The 18,834-nt window shown below is 33.3% G+C and overlaps 1 protein-coding gene across 6 annotated transcripts in view; it reads right to left on the bottom strand.

Moving 5' to 3' along the window:
- The window catches only part of LOC136029177 (zinc finger protein 436-like), a 74,430-nt gene extending 59,841 nt beyond the window's left edge, over positions 1-14,589 (bottom strand). For 2 of the 6 annotated variants that reach the window (XM_065707344.1, XM_065707297.1), the window contains exon 1: positions 14,218-14,281. In XM_065707344.1, the coding sequence (XP_065563416.1) occupies positions 14,218-14,251 (34 nt within the window). In that variant the 5' untranslated portion in view covers positions 14,252-14,281. The other 4 variants (XM_065707326.1, XM_065707335.1, XM_065707351.1 and 1 more) reach the window with 4 other exon arrangements.
- Between the last annotated feature and the right edge of the window lie 4,245 nt (positions 14,590-18,834).

Genomic DNA, 18,834 nt, shown 5'->3' on the forward strand with positions numbered 1-18,834 from the left:
ACAGGGTAACTCTGCTTATTCGTGACTTGGAACATCATCACTAGAAGCCGTCATTATATTTTGACAATGCGAAACGTGGACACTATATCCGATACACCCAGATAAAAAAAAAATATTCAATTCAATCAGTTTCCTGTTTTCGACACAAAATGAGCTCCCTACAGGATGTAATGTTCAAACTGTCATTACTTGCTTATTTTTTGGTAAAAAATCAACATCGATGCATCAGATACATCTGATCTTCTCTAAAATGTAGCCACATGGCTTTTTCTTGATAAAATTAAGTCAAAATGGCAGCTAATATTATATTGATGAAACTATGTTATATATATATATATATATATATATATATATATATATATATATATATATATATATATATATATATATATATATATATATATATATATATATATATATATATATATATATTCAAACCGATAATATCAGCAAAGATTTGTAAATAGTCTAGGGCTAAACCTAGCCACATTGTGGGGGGGGGGCATATTTGCATGGGTGGGAATTAATATATCTGGAATCATAAGTAAAAAGGTACATTAATCGGTATGGTCAATGTTTAGCTAAAATAGCTATCTAAACATTAATAAGCTTACTAAGGTTTCTTCATAGAAGGAGGACCCAATAACCAAGACTCATTCATCCCTTCTTTTGAACTAAGTTATAGCCTTGAGCCTAATAACAAAATTAAGCAAAATTCCAGATAAGATGTTTTTGTGACCTTGGAAAATAAGTAACTAAGATGAGCAAACTGTCAGGAATGTATCAAGCGCCTAAACAATCCCCTAGGAGATATATGGTAAAGTCGTTGAGCACGACCACTTATAAAGGAAAAATTAGTAAATTCTGAGAACTACTTTAAATGTTTTAAGATATTTACTTATATCATTGCTAAGGGTTACATTCCTTTACTTTGCCTCACCCCCTAACGAATAGATATATAATTCAAACTACACATACTCATTGTGTTTTCGACAGTGCAATTCTTTTCTCTATGTTAATATAACAGAAAATGCAAAACAAGCAATGGTAAGCAAAGAGTTACACCATTGAAAATGCAACAAATATATATAATTTGGGCAATACATTCGTCCATTATGGATGCGGTTGAGCTTAAAGAGAAAGAAATCAACCTTTGGAAATGATATAGATAAACATTTTAGAATGTTTAAAACGATCTTTGCTATAAAGCATTTCCTTTAGAAGTGGTCATGCACAACAACTTTGCTAAATATATCTCTGGGTTAATCCATATCAGAATTACAGGACTAACAATCCAACCTTTCAAGAGATTAAATAAAAAAACAAGTTTTTTTAACTGAAAGTAAGGAGCGACATTAAAACTTAAAACGAACAGAAATTACTTCGTATATGAAAGAGGCTGCTTCCTCATCAACGCCCCGCTCTTTACGCTAAAGTTTGACTCCGTCTCTCAATTCTTCTTTTTAAAACAGTAAAAAACTTTAGCGTAAAGAGCGGGGCGTTGATGAGGAAGCAGCCTCTTTCATATACGAAGTAATTTCTGTTCGTTTTAAGTTTTAATGTCGCTCCTTACTTTCAGTTAAAAAAACTTGTTTTTTTATTTAATTTCTGAACGTTTTTGAATCAATGCATGTTTTGATTTTGGCTCTCCGCAGAGGAATAATTAAAACGAAATTTGCATTTTTTTTTTTTTTGGCAAAAGGGCTTTCTCATAATTTTGATAGAATGATTTTGAGAAAAAAGAGCGGGGGAGGAAGCCTAGTTGCCCTCCGATTTTTTGGTTAATTAAAAAGGCAACTAGAACTTTTAATTTTTTACGAATATTTTTATTAGTAAAAGATTTACGTAACTTATAAATTAGCTTACGTAAAGAACTTTTGTATTCTCATATTTTTATTACATATATGAGGGGGTTCGCCCCCTTGTCAGATCCTCGCTCTTTACACTAAAGCTTAAATTTTGTCCCAATTCATTAAGAATGACCCCAGAATCACAAAAGCCGTGGAATAAATAGTTGAAATTACTAAAAATACTTTGACGTAAAGAGCGAGGTATTAGGAGGAGGTGAGCCCCTCAAATGAGTAATAATTTCTGTTTGTTTTAAGTTTTAATGCTGTTCCTTACTTCCAGCTGAAAGAACTTTTTCATATTTATTTTTTCATTGTGTTTTTAAATAATGCTAGTAAATTCTGCGCTCCCTTCATGGAGATTTTCTTCCCCCATGACAAATTATCGATGGAAAGTTCCCCCAGCATATCCCCCTCTTCTCAACCCCTCCCCCAACCAAAAAATCCTCCTGAAAACGCCTGTACACTTCCCAATAATCATTATTATATGTAAGCATTGGTCAAAGTTTGTAACTTGTTGCCCCTCCCATGGGGACTGTGGGGGAGTAAGTCGTCCCCAAAGACATAGTTATAAGGTTTTCCGACTACGCTGAATAAAATGGCTATCTCAGAATTTTGATCCGTTGACTTTGGTAAAATAATTAGCGTGGGAGGGGGCCTAGGTGCCCTCCAATTTTTTCGGTCACTTAAAAAGGGCACTAGAACTTTTCATTTCCGTTAGAATGAGCCCTCTTGCAACATTCTAGGACAACTGGGTCGATACGATCACCCCTGGAAAAAAAAAAAACAAAAAAACAAAAAAACAAATAAACACGCATCCGTGATCTGCCTTCTGGCAAAAAATACAAAATTCCACATTTTTGTAGATAGGAGCTTGAAACTTCTACAGTAGGGTTCTCCGATACGCTGAATCTGATGGTGTGATTTTCGTTAAGATTCTATAACTTCTAGGGGGCGTTTTCCCCTATTTTCTAAAATAACGCAAATTTTCTCAGGCTCGTAACTTTTGATGGGTAGGACTAAACTTGATGAAACTTATATATTTAAAATCAGCATTAAAATGCGATTCTTTTTATGTAGGTATTGGTATCAAAATTCCATTTTTTAGAGTTTTGGTTACTATTGAGCCGGGTCGCTCCTTACTACAGTTCGTTACCACGAACTGTTTGATACATGAAATTTTATGCACTAATCTAGGCTTCAGATTTTTACTCTTATGTATTTTTTAAGTTATAAAACTGTGAAGTTTGAAAACAACATATATTTCTGGGAAAATACATTCTTAAAACAAGAATATTAATTAAGATAGGGATATGAAATTTTTTCCAATTAAAGCTTTTTAAATAGTCTTTAATATCATACAAACCAAGTAGCCTACCTGAGAATGAACAAAATGTTTGCCAAAAAAAACTTTCTTTTAAGAAGCCTACCTATTAAAAGTGCCTAAAAAATTTATGTTGCTGATTGATGCAAGCTTCATACACACACAAAATTTCATCTTAGCAATCTGAGAAGCTTTAAATTATTACCCAATAAACACCGAGAGGTTGCTGGCTTGCAGAAATCCTACACACTGGGTGGTTTGTGCCATGCATGGCAAAAGTGGGCCGAGCACTGCAGGGACAGTGCCATGCATGGCAGAACTGTGCCATCGGACTTTTGAGTAATACATCAGGCAACATAAAGTGAGCAACATCTTAAGAAGAACAAGTTCTTAGGTTCTTATCTATTCAAGTGTATATATATTTCATTTCAAATTCTATTGGAAAACAAGTTATTAGCCTGATATTTTTCTACAATTTGGGCAGGTCTATCACTGGTTTGTCAATCTACTTGTACTTATCAAGGGATTCCTAACTTTCCGTCACCTACTGTAGCCTACATCTTGGACCGCCAAATGGGGTGCACAGTTCTACCATGCATAGTACAGTCCCTGCAATGTTTGGCACAGTTTTACCACATTCAAGATATTTCAGCCATGCTTGGTACTTGACACGTAATGTAAATCATTTCTGAAAGTCAAGAAATCTTTGGCACTTATTTGGTAAAATTTAGAAACTTCTCTGTTGGATCAATTGAAAACTTGCACATGTTTTAAGCTCACACCTATCAATGTTATTTTTTAAAGTTAAGCATTCAAATATTAGATGACAGAAAAAATCTGAAACTTTGCAAACAAACCAATTTGGTAGCCAAGAATAGCTATAGAAAGTTTCATAGGGTTCTAGAAATATCAGAGGGTAAAAACTGATTAAGTGGGTTGACTTCTTAAAGACCAATGTAGAGAAATGTTACCAGTACAATCATAATCAAAAATATTCGTCTGCTACAGTCTTGGTGCATATAAAAGCTCCTCCCACTTTCTTTGTGCAAACGTGGTTTCAACAATCCAGTGTATATTTCTCATTAGCCTGAGCAAGTTTAAATAATGGTACAAATTTGTATTATTCATGATTGCAAAAGCAGAAAGAAATGGGGCGAGCTGGCGAAGTGGTTTGCTACTGTCCATTTCACAGTTATGACTTAACTGAGTGGCCTATCCAGGATTCAGCAAATAATTCACCAGAATTTTAGCAAATACGGAAATGTGTAGTGCCAACTTATAATCAACACTGCAAGGAGGGAATAGCCAGAATTTTATAAATAGTGGGAGAGGGATCCACAAAGTGGTGGAACTATTTGAAATTTGCCACAAAATGTTTTACCACAAAGGGACAACCTAATAGTTTTAGCACAGATTATCTATTAGGTTTCACAATAGTCTGGGGTTTTAGATAGTAATATTGCACCATGGAGTGTCAAACCTTTTTTGTTCATGGTGATATTCCATGATAAAATGTCCATTGAAATATAATGTAGGACCTTAGTTTTTTTTTCTAATAACTGGTGGAATAGCCCTATCCAAGAAACTACCAAATGTGTGTGAAATTCTTAATAAATTTTCAGAAAATAGAAGGATATCAAAAGAAATGCATTTGTATTATAAGAAGAAAATAAAGTAATGCTTGTTGTTATTATTCTTGTAAATATTACGCCACAAGCTTGCAAATCACGTTAAACTTCTCATCAGAAAGCATTTTTTAATGACTCATTAAGTTAACCCTCACAAGTCTTTTCATTATCTTTCGAGTTTCAGATCATGTCCAAGTTTGGTATATAGCTTGGAACGTTTCAGAGTTGTGTTAAGATTATTTAAAATTATTTAATCATTCTAGTTACCAAGTTTATTGTCAGTTGCTAATCAAACTTTTTCTGTCCACTGCATGTTTGGAGCGAGAAGGAGGGGGTATGGCCCTTGTTAGATCTACCAATGACCCTGCTTGCATAATTTGCTGTAATTTAATTATAAACATTAATATGACATAGCGAAAGACTTTTGCAGATGCCAGAATATATTATTTTAGAGGACTACCCAGCAAATTTTAAAAAACGATCAGAAATTAAATAAAAATAATGTTTTTTCGATTGAAAGTAAGGAGCAATATTAAAACTTAAACAAACAGAAAATTAGGGTTCGACCCCTCGTCAATACATCGCTCTTTACGCTAAAGCTTTTTTAGTACTTTCAAAAGAGCTATTTATTCCAATTAAACGGCCTTTGTGTTTCAGGGGTCATTCTTAAAGAATTAAAACAAAATTCAAACTTTTTAAGTTTTAACGTTGTCCCTTACTTTCAGTAAAAACAACTTTTTTTTTATTTAATTACAAGAGAAAATCCTGAGAACCCAAGTCCCTTTGCTTTGTCCGAGGCTCCTCAAACTCAAAAAGAGACCTACAGGGTTAAGGCACCAAAGATTCAACAGTGCAATTTTGGACCCACTGTCGAAATTTTCCTTCAAAACGGGGTAACTCTGCTTATTCGTGACTTGGAACACCATGTCTAGAATCCGTCATTATATTTTGACAATGCGAAACGTGGACACTATATACGATACACCCAGAAAAAAAAATATATTCAATTCAATCAGTTTCCTGCTTTCGACACAAAATGAGCTCCCTACAGTTTTTAAGCTATGTAATGTTCAAACTGTCATTACTTGCTTATTTTTTGGCAAAAAAGTTGGGATCGACATTGATGCATCAGATACATCTGATCTTCTCTATGTCATGTGCATTTCTTAAGATTTTCTTTTGTGGAGAAAGGGAGGGGGTTGAGTTTTTTGTTTTTTCTTTTGATTCTTCACATTAAGTTCTTGTTTTAGCTTTCTGGGCATAATTAACTTTGCTTTCTAAGAAAAAGGAAACGACTAATATTTGATTTGAATCTCCAGGCTGTGAATATCAATGCCATGTGTGTGCATGCCCAATGAAAAAAAAAAATCTAATGCCACTTATGTTTCTTCTGGTTTATATATTCTCTGGAGCAGCAACAAATCAGTCTGGCTTTGTCTAATAGTTGAGATAGAGAATGATTGCACTGTTTATGTTTTGCTGTGCTGATAGGGAATGCTCTTCCAAGGGCACTGACCTTTCATGACTTTTGACAAACTTTATGCCATAAAAGTGAAACTTTCACAAATAGATCTACAGCAAATAAAGATCCTAAGGAAGTATTTACACCTTACAGCTTGTTTAAATCCTGATTAATAAGGTATTAAAGAGTATAGAAAAAAATGGTTCATATTTCAAAAGAAAATCTGGTAAATCTGCAGTAATCAACACAATTTAGCTAGGATGAAAGCAAATACATCACTTGATACCTTTTCTTATGCTATTTCATACTTCTGTAATCATTTCTGAGGGAAATTCCATTTTGAGCCCTTAGTGAGACCCCAAAAGGTAAAAGAGTGCATAGTAACCAGAATTTTAAAAACATATTTAAAAAAAAACATTTAGTCAGAAATACCATTTGTAGCAGATTCAGGAATGGTAATTATTATTTTCCTTGGTCTTAATAGCAATGTGGCTCTTCTAGAGAATTATTTAAATTTATGAGTTAATTGGGGTAAATTAAATTCAATGTCTATTAATCAGGGAAAATGCCATGTGGTGAATTATTTAGTGAATGCAGCAGCATACCAGTATTTCATTGGTGATGTAGTGATATGTTCTATTAATTCTTTTAGTGACCTTGGTATTATTTTTGATAACCAATTGAGATTTTAAAAAAGACATTATATGTATTGCATAAAGTATACTACACTTTACTTTGTATCAAGTTTGGGCCTATCATCTCTGGAATTCACTAGAGATAGATTAGACATAGTTAAACATTTCAAATTCAAATTGTTAAAAGAACTGCTAACCTCTTTGGGGAAAAGAGGTTGAAACCTCTTTTTATGAAAGGCAATATATAGAACCATAATATTTATGGCATTTGTACAAGCTGTTTTATTCACTGCCCCTAAGAGGAGTATCATGATTTTGTCTCTTTGCAAATTCTGATGTATTTCCTTAACTCCATAATGTGTTCAGCCTAAGAAATTTACTCATTAATACAAGACAAGACAAGCCTGTGGGTTACTCTATTTTTATTTCAAAGAAAAAAAAAATTAAATAAAATTGTATTTTGGAAACAAATCTGAGGAATTTTTTAAAACAGCCTGAAACCCATCAGAAATATTTACAGATTAGGGGGTGGGAGTAAAGTTCAAACTTATCTCTATTCTCAGAATTGCATCCTGAATCTGAATTGCATATTTATTTGCATCAGAAATGAGCTTTAACATTACCCCTACCCCTAATGTGCAAATATATACCCGGACTCGGTATATACAGTGGTAGAAGTAGAGTTCATTTCTGATGCCAAATGAATGTTAAATTTGGATTCAGGATGCAATTCTTATGGATATGGTTTATATTAAAGGACTATTTAGGTAGCTAAGAAATAAACTTGTCTCTAAAGTCAGCATTGCATCCTGAATCCAAATTTAACATACATTGGCATTAAAAATGAACTTTACCCTCGCCCCTATTTAGGGTAAATGTACTGATGATTTGACAGTGCAATTTTGGAACCACTGTCGAAATTTTCCTTCAAAACAGAACAACTCTGCTTAGCCATGACTTGGAGTGTCATGTCTTGAAGCCGTTTTTGTATTTCAACAATAGAAAATGTTGATATAAAATCTGATCCAAACAAGAAAAGAACATTCAATTCAGTCAGTTTCCTGTTTTCGACAAGTAAGGAGCTATTGACAATTTTTCAGATATGTAATGTTCAAACTGTTGTTACTTGGTTATTTATTGCAAAAAAAAGTTGGGATTAGCACAAATGCATCAAAAAATCTGATCTGAATTCTAGCCACATTAGGTTTGTCTTGATAAAATTAACTGAAAATGGCAACAAATATTACATTGTCAAAACTAGGTTCCAAGTGTCGAAAATTCTTGTTTAATGTGGTGGAATACCAGGTGCGCTAAAATGTCCCCTCAGCTGAATTCAAATGTAGATAATGACTTCTAAAAATGGATTTACTTCTTTTGCAAATATCTTGTAGTAACCTTGTAAAAATTCTCAACAGACAGAAATAGGCCCTCTCGAAATATATGTGACTCTGTTGAAACTTCAATGAACATGTAAAACAGATGAGAAATAACTGCTGTCAAATTCCATGGCCCACTGACAAAACTATAGCTGTCAAGGTGCCCAGTACAGCCAAAAAAAATTGCAGAGGTTCAAATGGAAGTCATATTTCCTTTTCCTTAGCACTTATCAATGAAACTAAAAAAAAAATCTCAAATTTTGAAAACCTTGTTTTCTGAGGGGGGAGGGGTAAACAACAAAAACCATGTCATAGAAATATCATAAGTAACCCCCTCAAAATCCTAACCTATATTATGGATGAAGCTAAGAATCTACATATGAAAATAAAATCTACTAAATCAAATATAATGACAATAAACTTCTTAAATTTCTAGAAATCTACTCTAATTTTCCTAGACCCTATCCCTTCCAAAATGCTAGTGAAACATGTTAAACTCCTTTGTTTCACAACTTCTAATAATCTTGAATAAGAAGTAGGCCTACGGTTCTAGGTCTTTACCCTCTGCAGATAATACCCTCATGGAAAATACCCCCTCCCCCATGGAAAACAGGCTTTCCAAATTTGACTATTTTATTTGAGTTTTTTTCATAGAGTGAAGGAATTTTGGTGCTTGTGCATTATATGCCAATCACTTAAGTTTATGATATGCAAAACTCAAGAACAAACACATGTGACACTGTGGCACTGAAAGCAGCTACTTCAGGAATGGTAAGGAGGAAGTTCTATCAACATATTTCCAATCTTGACTATTGCCATGCAAAAGCCAAAAGAGGAAAAAAAGTTTGTAATGAGGCAATAGTCAAAGATGGCAAGTCACAATCATTTTTCTGGATCCAATTCTAAAATTCCACCACCCGCTGGGCTGGAAGTTGAACTGCAGCTTGGCAAATACTATGCCATTTTCTTTAGCAACAAAAAATGCAATGTGCCATATTTTGTTGGTAGGATGCTCGACTTTCCTGACAAAGGACAGTGCAAACTAAAAATTTTCAAGTGAATTCTAATTGCAGATCACACTTCGAAAATGGCCAAATGTTGATGACATTTATATTGTCAGCAATGAACAAATGTTTGCTGGACTATTAACTGACAGGAAGTGGGCCATTCCAGTTATCATTTGGAGATGCTATTCCTGTGGTATATATGCGATACTTGGAAAGAAGAAGATTAATGTGATCTAGGCAGGGGCGAATCCAGAGTTTTCGTTAGGGGGAGGCGCATAATAGGTTGCTTTGATACACTTTGTGAACAAAGCAATACCCACAATTAAAAGGAAACCTTTGACAATTATGTGTTGTAGGTAGGTAGTGGAAATGGTTGTAAATTTAATCTAGAATCTGGTGAGGGTTTTTAAGTTCTAAAGTCTGTTGAAATTAAAATGACATAAAAATATTGATATAAAAAATAGTAAGCTATAAAAACCACCCTGCTATACAAAAAAAATGCTCTTCACCATCTATAAAAAAATATATTTAAAATGTTCTGCATAATTTTTTGCCTTTGCACTTCTGACCACTATAGCAAGTGAGTTAAGCTTTTTATTGTAATAAAAAAAAAATGGTCTTGAACTATATTTTGGTGTCCTGCACTCTTTGTGACAATTTGTACAGGTTGAACCATTTAGTATGTTGCCTAACTTTGTGGCATTGCTTGGTAACTATGATAGTAATGAAGAGTGGGAAATGCAGATAAAGACAACTTGTGTAGGCTATTTGTAAAAGATATATTAAACATTAAATACTAGTTCTTTTAGCAGTGTAACCAGAAAAACGGAACAAAGGAACAGAAATGCATAGAAGACATTTAAAACGAGGGTTTTAAGTATAGGCAATAAAGCATTAACTAATCACTGTTTCTTTCTAAAATAGTGTTTCAATAGACAGTGTCAACTTTGACGAAATCTCAAAAATTTACTAATCAAAATTTTACTTTTCATAACAACTTAGCATATCTTTCCACTTTTTAAAGTTCAATATATTTCACTTAAATTACAGAATTCACAACTTTATAAGAAGAAGTCAAGCTGTGGAGATTTCTAATTATTTTTTTTTTTTAATCTTGATGTTTTCAGATATTCAATTCAAACGTTTAAAATTTTGATATGTCTGTTGAGTACAAAAATAAAAATTTGACTCAGGTCTAGCATTAAGTAAGAGAATTTTCCTGTAAAAAATTTGATTTATAAACAACTAATTGTGGAAATATGATTGGATGGCATGAAGCATAAAAATTCTCAGTGCTATATATAGCAGTTTAGACAATTTTATGGACAAATATATGCAATCCCTATACAAAAACATAACTATATTTTGTGACTGTTTGGTATTGAGAACTTGAGAAATTCTGAAGTAATATTGCAGTTGCATTCTGTTTCCATGGTTAACTCAAGTTGTGTGAATTTCCCCTTTTTATCATTTTTATTTTTATTTTAAATGTTTGAAAAAAATCAATGCAATTCCACTGATTCAAACTGAGGATTTAGAGACCAATATATACCAGCTAGATAAAAAAAAAAACAAAAAAACACATAATTAATTGCCTTCTTTTAGAAACAATTTTTTGAAAATCTATTCTTCTTAAATGATAACCCCAACCTTTGAAGGAGTATTTTGCCTTATATACTTAGTTTCAAGTATATACTTTACAAACCTTTATTAAAGTCGAAAGAGTATGGCCTTTATTCTAATGTTTTAGGATGAACAGAGGTGATTTGTCATATAATGTAGATCTTAAATTAGATGAAAATAGGCAGTAAAGTGGCCACCATTTGCTCACCAAAATCCAAAAATTTAACTAATAGTCTTTGCACTTCTCATACATTTACTTTCTATTATAAAAATCCACTAAAAACATTAATGTTGTAAAAACCACCCTGCTTTGCAAAAAAAAAAAAAAAAAAAAAAAAAAAAAAAAAAAAAGAAAAAAAAACAGACAACCAAAAAAGTAATGATATCAATTTCTTTGCCTCAATACCATAGCAAGACTCAAAAACAAATTTTTGACCATAAACCAGAATTAAATATTTTGTTTTTCAGCCCTGTTGTGACAGCACAATCATGAAATACCCTTTAAACAGCCTAAGGAAGGTTAGGATTTTAAGTTTCCCCTGCTTGTTATTATGAAATTAAGATTTTTGCCTCCCAGTTGGCTTTTGTGGTAAAACAGACAGATTCCCTTGATAAAATTATATTTTATTAAATAATTTTGGCAGTATGCATCATTAATAAAATCTAACAATGACACAAAGTAACTAAAACCTTGCTTCAAACTTGTTTCCAAAAAGTAACTGTCTTAATAATTAAAAACTAAACTACTAAAAACCAATTACAAAAAAATAACTTGCTTCCCAACCAGAGCAAGCAGACCCAACAACAAATCCACCACTACATTAGAGGGAGGGGGGCCTGTGCCTACCCCCTGGATCTAGGTCACAATATCACACTGCTTATGATTAACCAATTTTGTCAAACTAAATACTACATACTTGGAAAAATTTTGTTAGTTTTATTACTCATATTTTTTATTCTTTTAGACATTAGATGAAGCTGAAGAAAAACAAAGAAACAAGAATATACATCCAGGTTCCACCCATAGGTATTCCCCAAGTATTTTGACATGTGCTGAATTGGGTTCTGACTTGTGTTAAAAACAGGTACCTTTTTGTAGTGTTGAATTTATAGGTGAATATGTTTTTTTTTGTGTTGAATTTGTAGGTGAAAATGCTCTAATTTTGGAAAATTGGAGTTTTGAACCATTTTCAGAGAAAACTTCAAACTTCCCATTAAACAGTTAGATTCCTAGATGTTTTTCCTATATACTGAAACCTTTTTTAAACTAAAAGTTGTTGAATTAGACTTCTGGAGAACAAAAACTCTCAAATCATTGGTACCTTTACCCTATACCAATTCAGGGTATATATTTGCACATTAGAGGGGTGGGGTGGGGTAAAGTTTAAACTTACCTCTATAGTCAAAATTGCATCCTGAGTCCAAATTTAACATTTGTTTGCATCAGAAATGAGCTTTTTATTCCCTCCCATAATGTGCAAATATATATGCTGAATTGGAATTTACCCTGAATTGGTATATATAGGGGTGTTGGTAGAGCTCATTTCTGATGCAAATGCATGTTAAATTTAGATTCAGGATGCAATTCTAACTATGGAGGTAAGTTTATTTTTAAGCTACCTGAACAGTCCAGTAATAAAAACATTACCTTCTAGGTCTTTTTAGAAATTCCTCCAATTTGTTTTCACAATAAAATCTTATGATGAAGATTAAAAAAATAATAGGCCTAAGTACTATTTCTGAATCAGCTACAAAAGACAATATTTTTATCACCAGCTAGTTTTTTTCAGAAATATGTTTCTAAACTTTTGGATACTATGGGCTGTTTTGTGCCCTTTAAGGGCTCTCAATGTAATTTACTCCAGAAGCAATTGAATTATGAAAGAGGATAAACATAGGCATCATGTTATGTATTCACTTATATCCTAGCTAAATTATGCTGTAAACAGCAAATTTACCAAAAATCCTAATGTGGCTTAGAGTCCTATTTCAGTTAATGGAAGTATGCCTACAAAACCTAGAGTCAAGGAATAGCAGAATAAAACCAAAATTAACTTAATGAAAAACATATTTTTCTAGGGTTGACCTAGGTGGACTAGGTCTTCCATGAACTTTTCTAATTTTACAAAGCAGCCAAGCAAAACACGGAAAGGAGCTTGAAAAAATATCTAGTATAGATGTAGGCTATTGCAGTCCACCACATAAGGAGACACTTTAAGAAAACAATTCTTACTTCATAGAATGCAGAATAATCCTAGTTCATATATTTTGCAGCAGGATAACCCTTATCTTTACTGCTTTCCTTGTTTTTTCTAAGAAATTCATACATTTCTTAGAACCTATATACAAACAGAGCAAAAACCCCACCCCTACCCATAATATGCAAATAGGTAAATGTTAACTTTCATTTCAAGTGCTCTAAACTTGAAATTATGCTGCATAGAAGCATATTTTCTAGTTTACAGCACTTAGAAATGCTAATTCTAGAAGCACATCCATTTTTAGTTGACCCTCCTCCTCCATGGGGTAAACTAGAAATGCCTAAAGTGGGCTTGTTTACAGGTAACATTACCTATAGAGCAAAGCATATTAGTTCATGAGCCCTGTAGGCAGCAGGGTGAGGTCTGTATTCTATATTTATTTAATAAGCCTTGTTTGAGGTTTGTTTTTAGTTTTATCACTCTTTCTTAAATAAATATAGGCCTAGTATACAGACCTTGCCCCACTGCCTGCAGGGCTCATGGACTAATATGCTCCATTCTATAGTTAATGTTATCTGTAAGCAAGCCCACTTTATGCCTTTTTAGTTTGCCCCATGGAGGAGGGTCAACCAGAAATGGATACACCTCTCTAATAATGACAAGGAAACAATACATGATTGTCAGAATCTTGCTATACATAGTAGGCTAATACACACTTTAGAGTACTTGGAACAAAAGTATACATTTACCTGCATACACACAGAATTGCATTCTGAATCTAAATAGGCAATAAGCTTCATTTGCATCACAAATGAACTTTATCCCCACCCCTAAAAATATCCAAATAAGGGTTTATATTTGCACATCATGGGGTAAAGTTCATTTGTGATGAAAATGAATGTGATATATATATATATATATATATATATATATATATATATATATATATATATATATATATATATATATATATATATATTCACAATGCAATTCTTGGTATATATTTGCACATTAGGGGGGGGGTGTATCTAGTCTGTTAATATATCCTATAGGTTCTAAGAAATTCAAAAATTTATTAAATTCATAAATTTCTCATAAGAATTGTTTTCTTAACATGTCGTCTTTTGGATGGACTGCCCATAATCCATTGGCTACCAAATATCCCTCTAAGGAAGAGGTAGTACATCAAGAAGGAAGCAACTCCTTACTCTGATCCGAGCTAAAGAAATAGAACTTTTCTGGGTTAAATATTTAATGATTTGCATCTTCTGAAGCAATTTAACTATTCATAAGAAAAAATTCTAGAAATTACTTCAAATTCTACCTCAATTCTACAACCTCAAGGCTAAATTTGAAAGTTAGCTGCGGTTCACTTACTTTTTTGTTAGTGATTCTAGAAAAAATTGGAAGGATTTTAGTTATTTCTTCTGGAATTAGCAAAGAGATTTATTATTATTTTCAGTTATAGGTGGCGTTTTACATGTTGGGGCTTGTACTACATTATAGTCTCACTCATTGATAAAAGCATAGAATTTTTTACTTGTCGAGGCATAATTATTTGCAATTAGAAAAGACGGAGGCTTAAATTAGCTGTTTTTCTAGCTGCCATAGGAATCTGAAAGATAAGAAGTCGTTCTATTAGTAGAGAATAGTTTTGAACAAATTTGTATTGGTGCAAACTTTTCAAACCAATATCTGGCCATTTTAATTCTCATCATTAGAAATACAAGTGCGACATTAAATTCAAGCAATACTTCATATCATTCTTAAAACTTGGCTTTTCTGTCGACAGATGTGACTGATTCAGATTTAAAAACATAGCCATTACCACATCAGTAAATAGCCCATAGAAAAATCTCCATAGACAAACCACATCAGTAAATAGAAAAATGAGTTCTTGGCACATTGAGCTACGATATAGCTGAAAATAATGACTATTGTTGGAATTTAATTAAACTGAATCTTACTGAATGAAATATAGCCATTTTTGAATAATAGCAGCACATTACTGAGAAGCAGATAATTTTACATCATATTAAAATTTCAAAACGCAATGAATTATGATTTTTCTGAAACTAATGTAAATTTCCAAGCCGCTTTAGAATTTATGGTAATATCTAATCTGGTCTCTTAAAGGCTAATTTTGCAGGTTTAGTGCGACACAGCAAACCCCCCATCCTATATTATAGTGCTAGTTTATAATTGGTGTTTAGTTTTTGAAGTGTGTTTATTGTTGTTTATTGTTTATGTTTTTTCTTTTTTCTTCCTTTGCTTGAAATACAAAGTGAGTCCCTCTGTATTAAATCCAATGATGGACTCTTTGAAGTAAATACTGTCTAATCCTGTATTAAAAAAAGAAGAAAAAAGAAGCCCAGATTCTTCAAATTGCGGTTAGGTTTTTTCGTTAGTTGAAGTCATGCTATGCTTTCAATATATAACAAAGAGCAAAAACTATAGAGCCACACTTCTTTTCGTTTTCTATCTATGCGCTTCTACTGTCTTTTGGCTTTAGTCTCCTTGTTTTTTTTGTTTTATTTTAGGGGCAACTTTTCCTTTATATCTTCAACAGCCTTTGCAGTCCGTTCAGACGCATGAAAGAAAAGCTCAAAAACCAATCAGCACCATTGGAAAGCCAATTAGTGTTTCCCGTGCTTCTGATTGGTTTTGGGGCTAGAAATTTTTTTAGTTTCCTTATGGTATCGATCGTTTTTTTCGTGTGTGGTCAAGCAAAAATTAGCAAGCATTTATAAAAATGGAAAGCATGAAATTGTTTAGCACGCAAAAGTTCTAGATTTTGTGGTTCTTATTCAGAACCACTAGCTACTGCAACAACACAAAAAAAAAAAAAAAATTGCCAAAGAAAACGTGGCCAAGTACATGTTTGGGGAAAATCTTGCACCTATTGTTTGAGAACTCTTTTTTCGTGTCCATCAGTTTTCCTTTGCGTCTGAACAGACTATCAGAAGCACAAGCAAACCCGAGAAATGGGTCTTTGAGTGATAATATTAAACAGATAGGGATAATAAGTTCTAAGTTTTTGAACTGATGTCAATAGTATCAGAGATTTTAAAAACTGAATATACAGTAAGGAATTTCCAGTTCATCTCAAATATGTATCAGCATTTGGTTTCAAATCAGAAATGAAGGGTACAAGTAGTTTTTCATAATTTTCACAAAAGGGGAAGGACCTCTTTAAAAGCGTCCCACCCTGTTGAAACAGCACCTTCCAATTATGATGCTCAAGAGCCAATTCAAAGATTATTCCCATTTATTAATCTTTATCATTAGTTTATTAATCATTAGTTTTTCATAATTTTCACAAAAGGGGAAGGACCTCTTTAAAAGCGTCCACCCTGTTGAAACAGCACCTTCCAATTATGATGCTCAAGAGCCAATTCAAAGATTATTCCCGCCTTTAAATACGAAAATTTCATATTTTGTATCATGGGTCGCTTTGACCCATGAGAAAGCCCTGGTGGATTGTAATGAACCAGGGGTAATAAAACCCCCGAAATGCTATCAATTGAATGTATCTGTCACTTTCAAGGCGCCTTTTAAGATTAAAACGTCCGGAGGGCAACTAGACCCCCAATATGCCCAGCCTGGCCAACAAACTTTGCCAGCCAAGTCCAGCTTGGCCAAACAAACCACTCATATGAAAATTTCATCAATAAAATATTTTAAAAAGATATGCTCATCATTTCTCTTGAACTTAGGATTGCAAGGATAGTCGTTTATGTTTAGGAACCTAGGTCTTCAAAAGATATTTCAGGGAAACAACCTCAACTTATGAAAATTAACTACAGATATTAAAGTTTACCAATGAACAGCATAAGATGAAACGGAATATTATGCCTAGTAACAGTTTTGATTGCACATAAACTGTATCCATAAAATTTTGGGATTCCCAGAACCTGCCTTTTAAAATATATTCCGGTAAATTCTGCTTGTGCCACATTGCAAATCTAGAAAATAATTGGTTAACTTTAGAATAAACATGACTATATTAAAAAATTTTGAATCAGATCTTGAGAGAAAATGTAGTCCTAGGTGATTGATGCTGTCACTCTCATGTCTTTCTTATGTTGCCTTAAAATTATTATCTCAGTGGCGGTACGAATCCAAACGATGGTCTCAGAAGACTAGAAGGGTTTGTTTCCAGAGCTTTAGTGTCTTTTGTATGATTTGGAAATTATTTTGGGGTAAAAAAGTCCATTTTTTGCCTCTTTGACAGGAGATTCCGTTTGGAAAGCAATGGTGTGAGATTGAAAGTCAAAGTAGCAATTCTAAGGAGAATGGATGAGATATTCAGACTATATATCGTGAGGCAAACCCATTGAAAGTTTCTTAATATGACATGAAAAAAGAATAGAAATCAAATTTAAAAAGCTAATTTTTTAAAATAAAAATAAATAGCAAGACCTTCATCTTCAAAATCTGAATGACGGGGAATTGGATATCTTCATGTCTTCTGCACCGAAAATTCACAATGCCATATCAGGCCAAGCAATCCAAAAATTGACCTAAATGTTAAAATGGACGTCATCCAGAACTCAACACCTATAGTTTTGATGTGGATGATATTGTCGCAGTCACTGCACCTTCACTTTACTGTGCTAGAGACTTTATTCCCATTCCTAGGAAGGAAATTGCTGATTCTCAGTGCACCTCTCTTTGACCAATCACTATTGCAACCTCGCTCTATAAACTTTTCGACATGAGCTGCGAGCAATTTGTTATAAGCCCCCACAACAATTTTGAATAAAACAAAGAACTGACTAATAGTGCAGTCAGACGCATGGGAATATTTATGAGAAAAATCGATCGGTAAAAAGGAAAAAGTGTTTAAACGACAGGTGCAAATTTATTCCTGGGAATCACAAATAATATACACTTGTACCTACCAAGTCTCTAAGTTTAGTATATTTCTTTCCAAGTGTCTTTCTCTTTTCACGAAAGACAATGGGAGACCACAGAACCAAGTGAGAAGGAAATGCTCTCCTAGACTTTGATTATGCACATGATTTAAGCATCCTAGATGAAAGAGTGAGCAAAATGAATTAACTTTTAGAGGTTTTGCGAGTCCAGGATGCTAGGAGAGGTTCGAAATTAATGTTAAGAAGACTAAGTCGCTAAGGCTGGAATAAGTGAAGATGAAAAGGTGACGTTGAGTAACAAAAAGATTGATCAGGTGGGCAGCTTCATTTACCCTAGTATTATTATTAGTAAAGACAGTGGGAACAGTGAATATATTAAAAGAAGAATAGCCAAGGCTTAGGTTTTTTTTCATAGTTGAGTTAAGTTTGGAAGAATAGGAAGATAAGTCTGCAAAGAAGATTAGAATATTGGAAGGCACATTGATGACAGTAGTCAAATATGGCTCTGAAGTATGGGCGTTCCGAAAATTTGCTACATTTATTAGATGAAAAATTACTAAATTTACCAGATGAAGATTTACTAGTTTTTTTCTAGAGAAATTGCCAGCGAATTGTTCTGAGTAACTGGTTGAATGACCGTATTCCAAACAGTAGGTTGTATGTAAAATGTGGTTTAATCCTGCTTTCTAGGGCTAAAATGAGAGAAAGGTCGAGATAGCTAGGGCACGTTCTGTGGATTGGCCAACCGTCTAGGGCTAAACGGAAAGCAGGCTGTTCTCGTCTGGGGTGGGAGGATGTCATAAAGAAAGATCTAAAGAAAGTGGGAACTTTCTTTGAGGGTGTAAAGATGGAGG

Source organism: Artemia franciscana, chromosome 1 (genome assembly GCF_032884065.1).
Source record: "Artemia franciscana chromosome 1, ASM3288406v1, whole genome shotgun sequence".
Lineage (NCBI taxonomy): Eukaryota > Metazoa > Arthropoda > Branchiopoda > Anostraca > Artemiidae > Artemia > Artemia franciscana.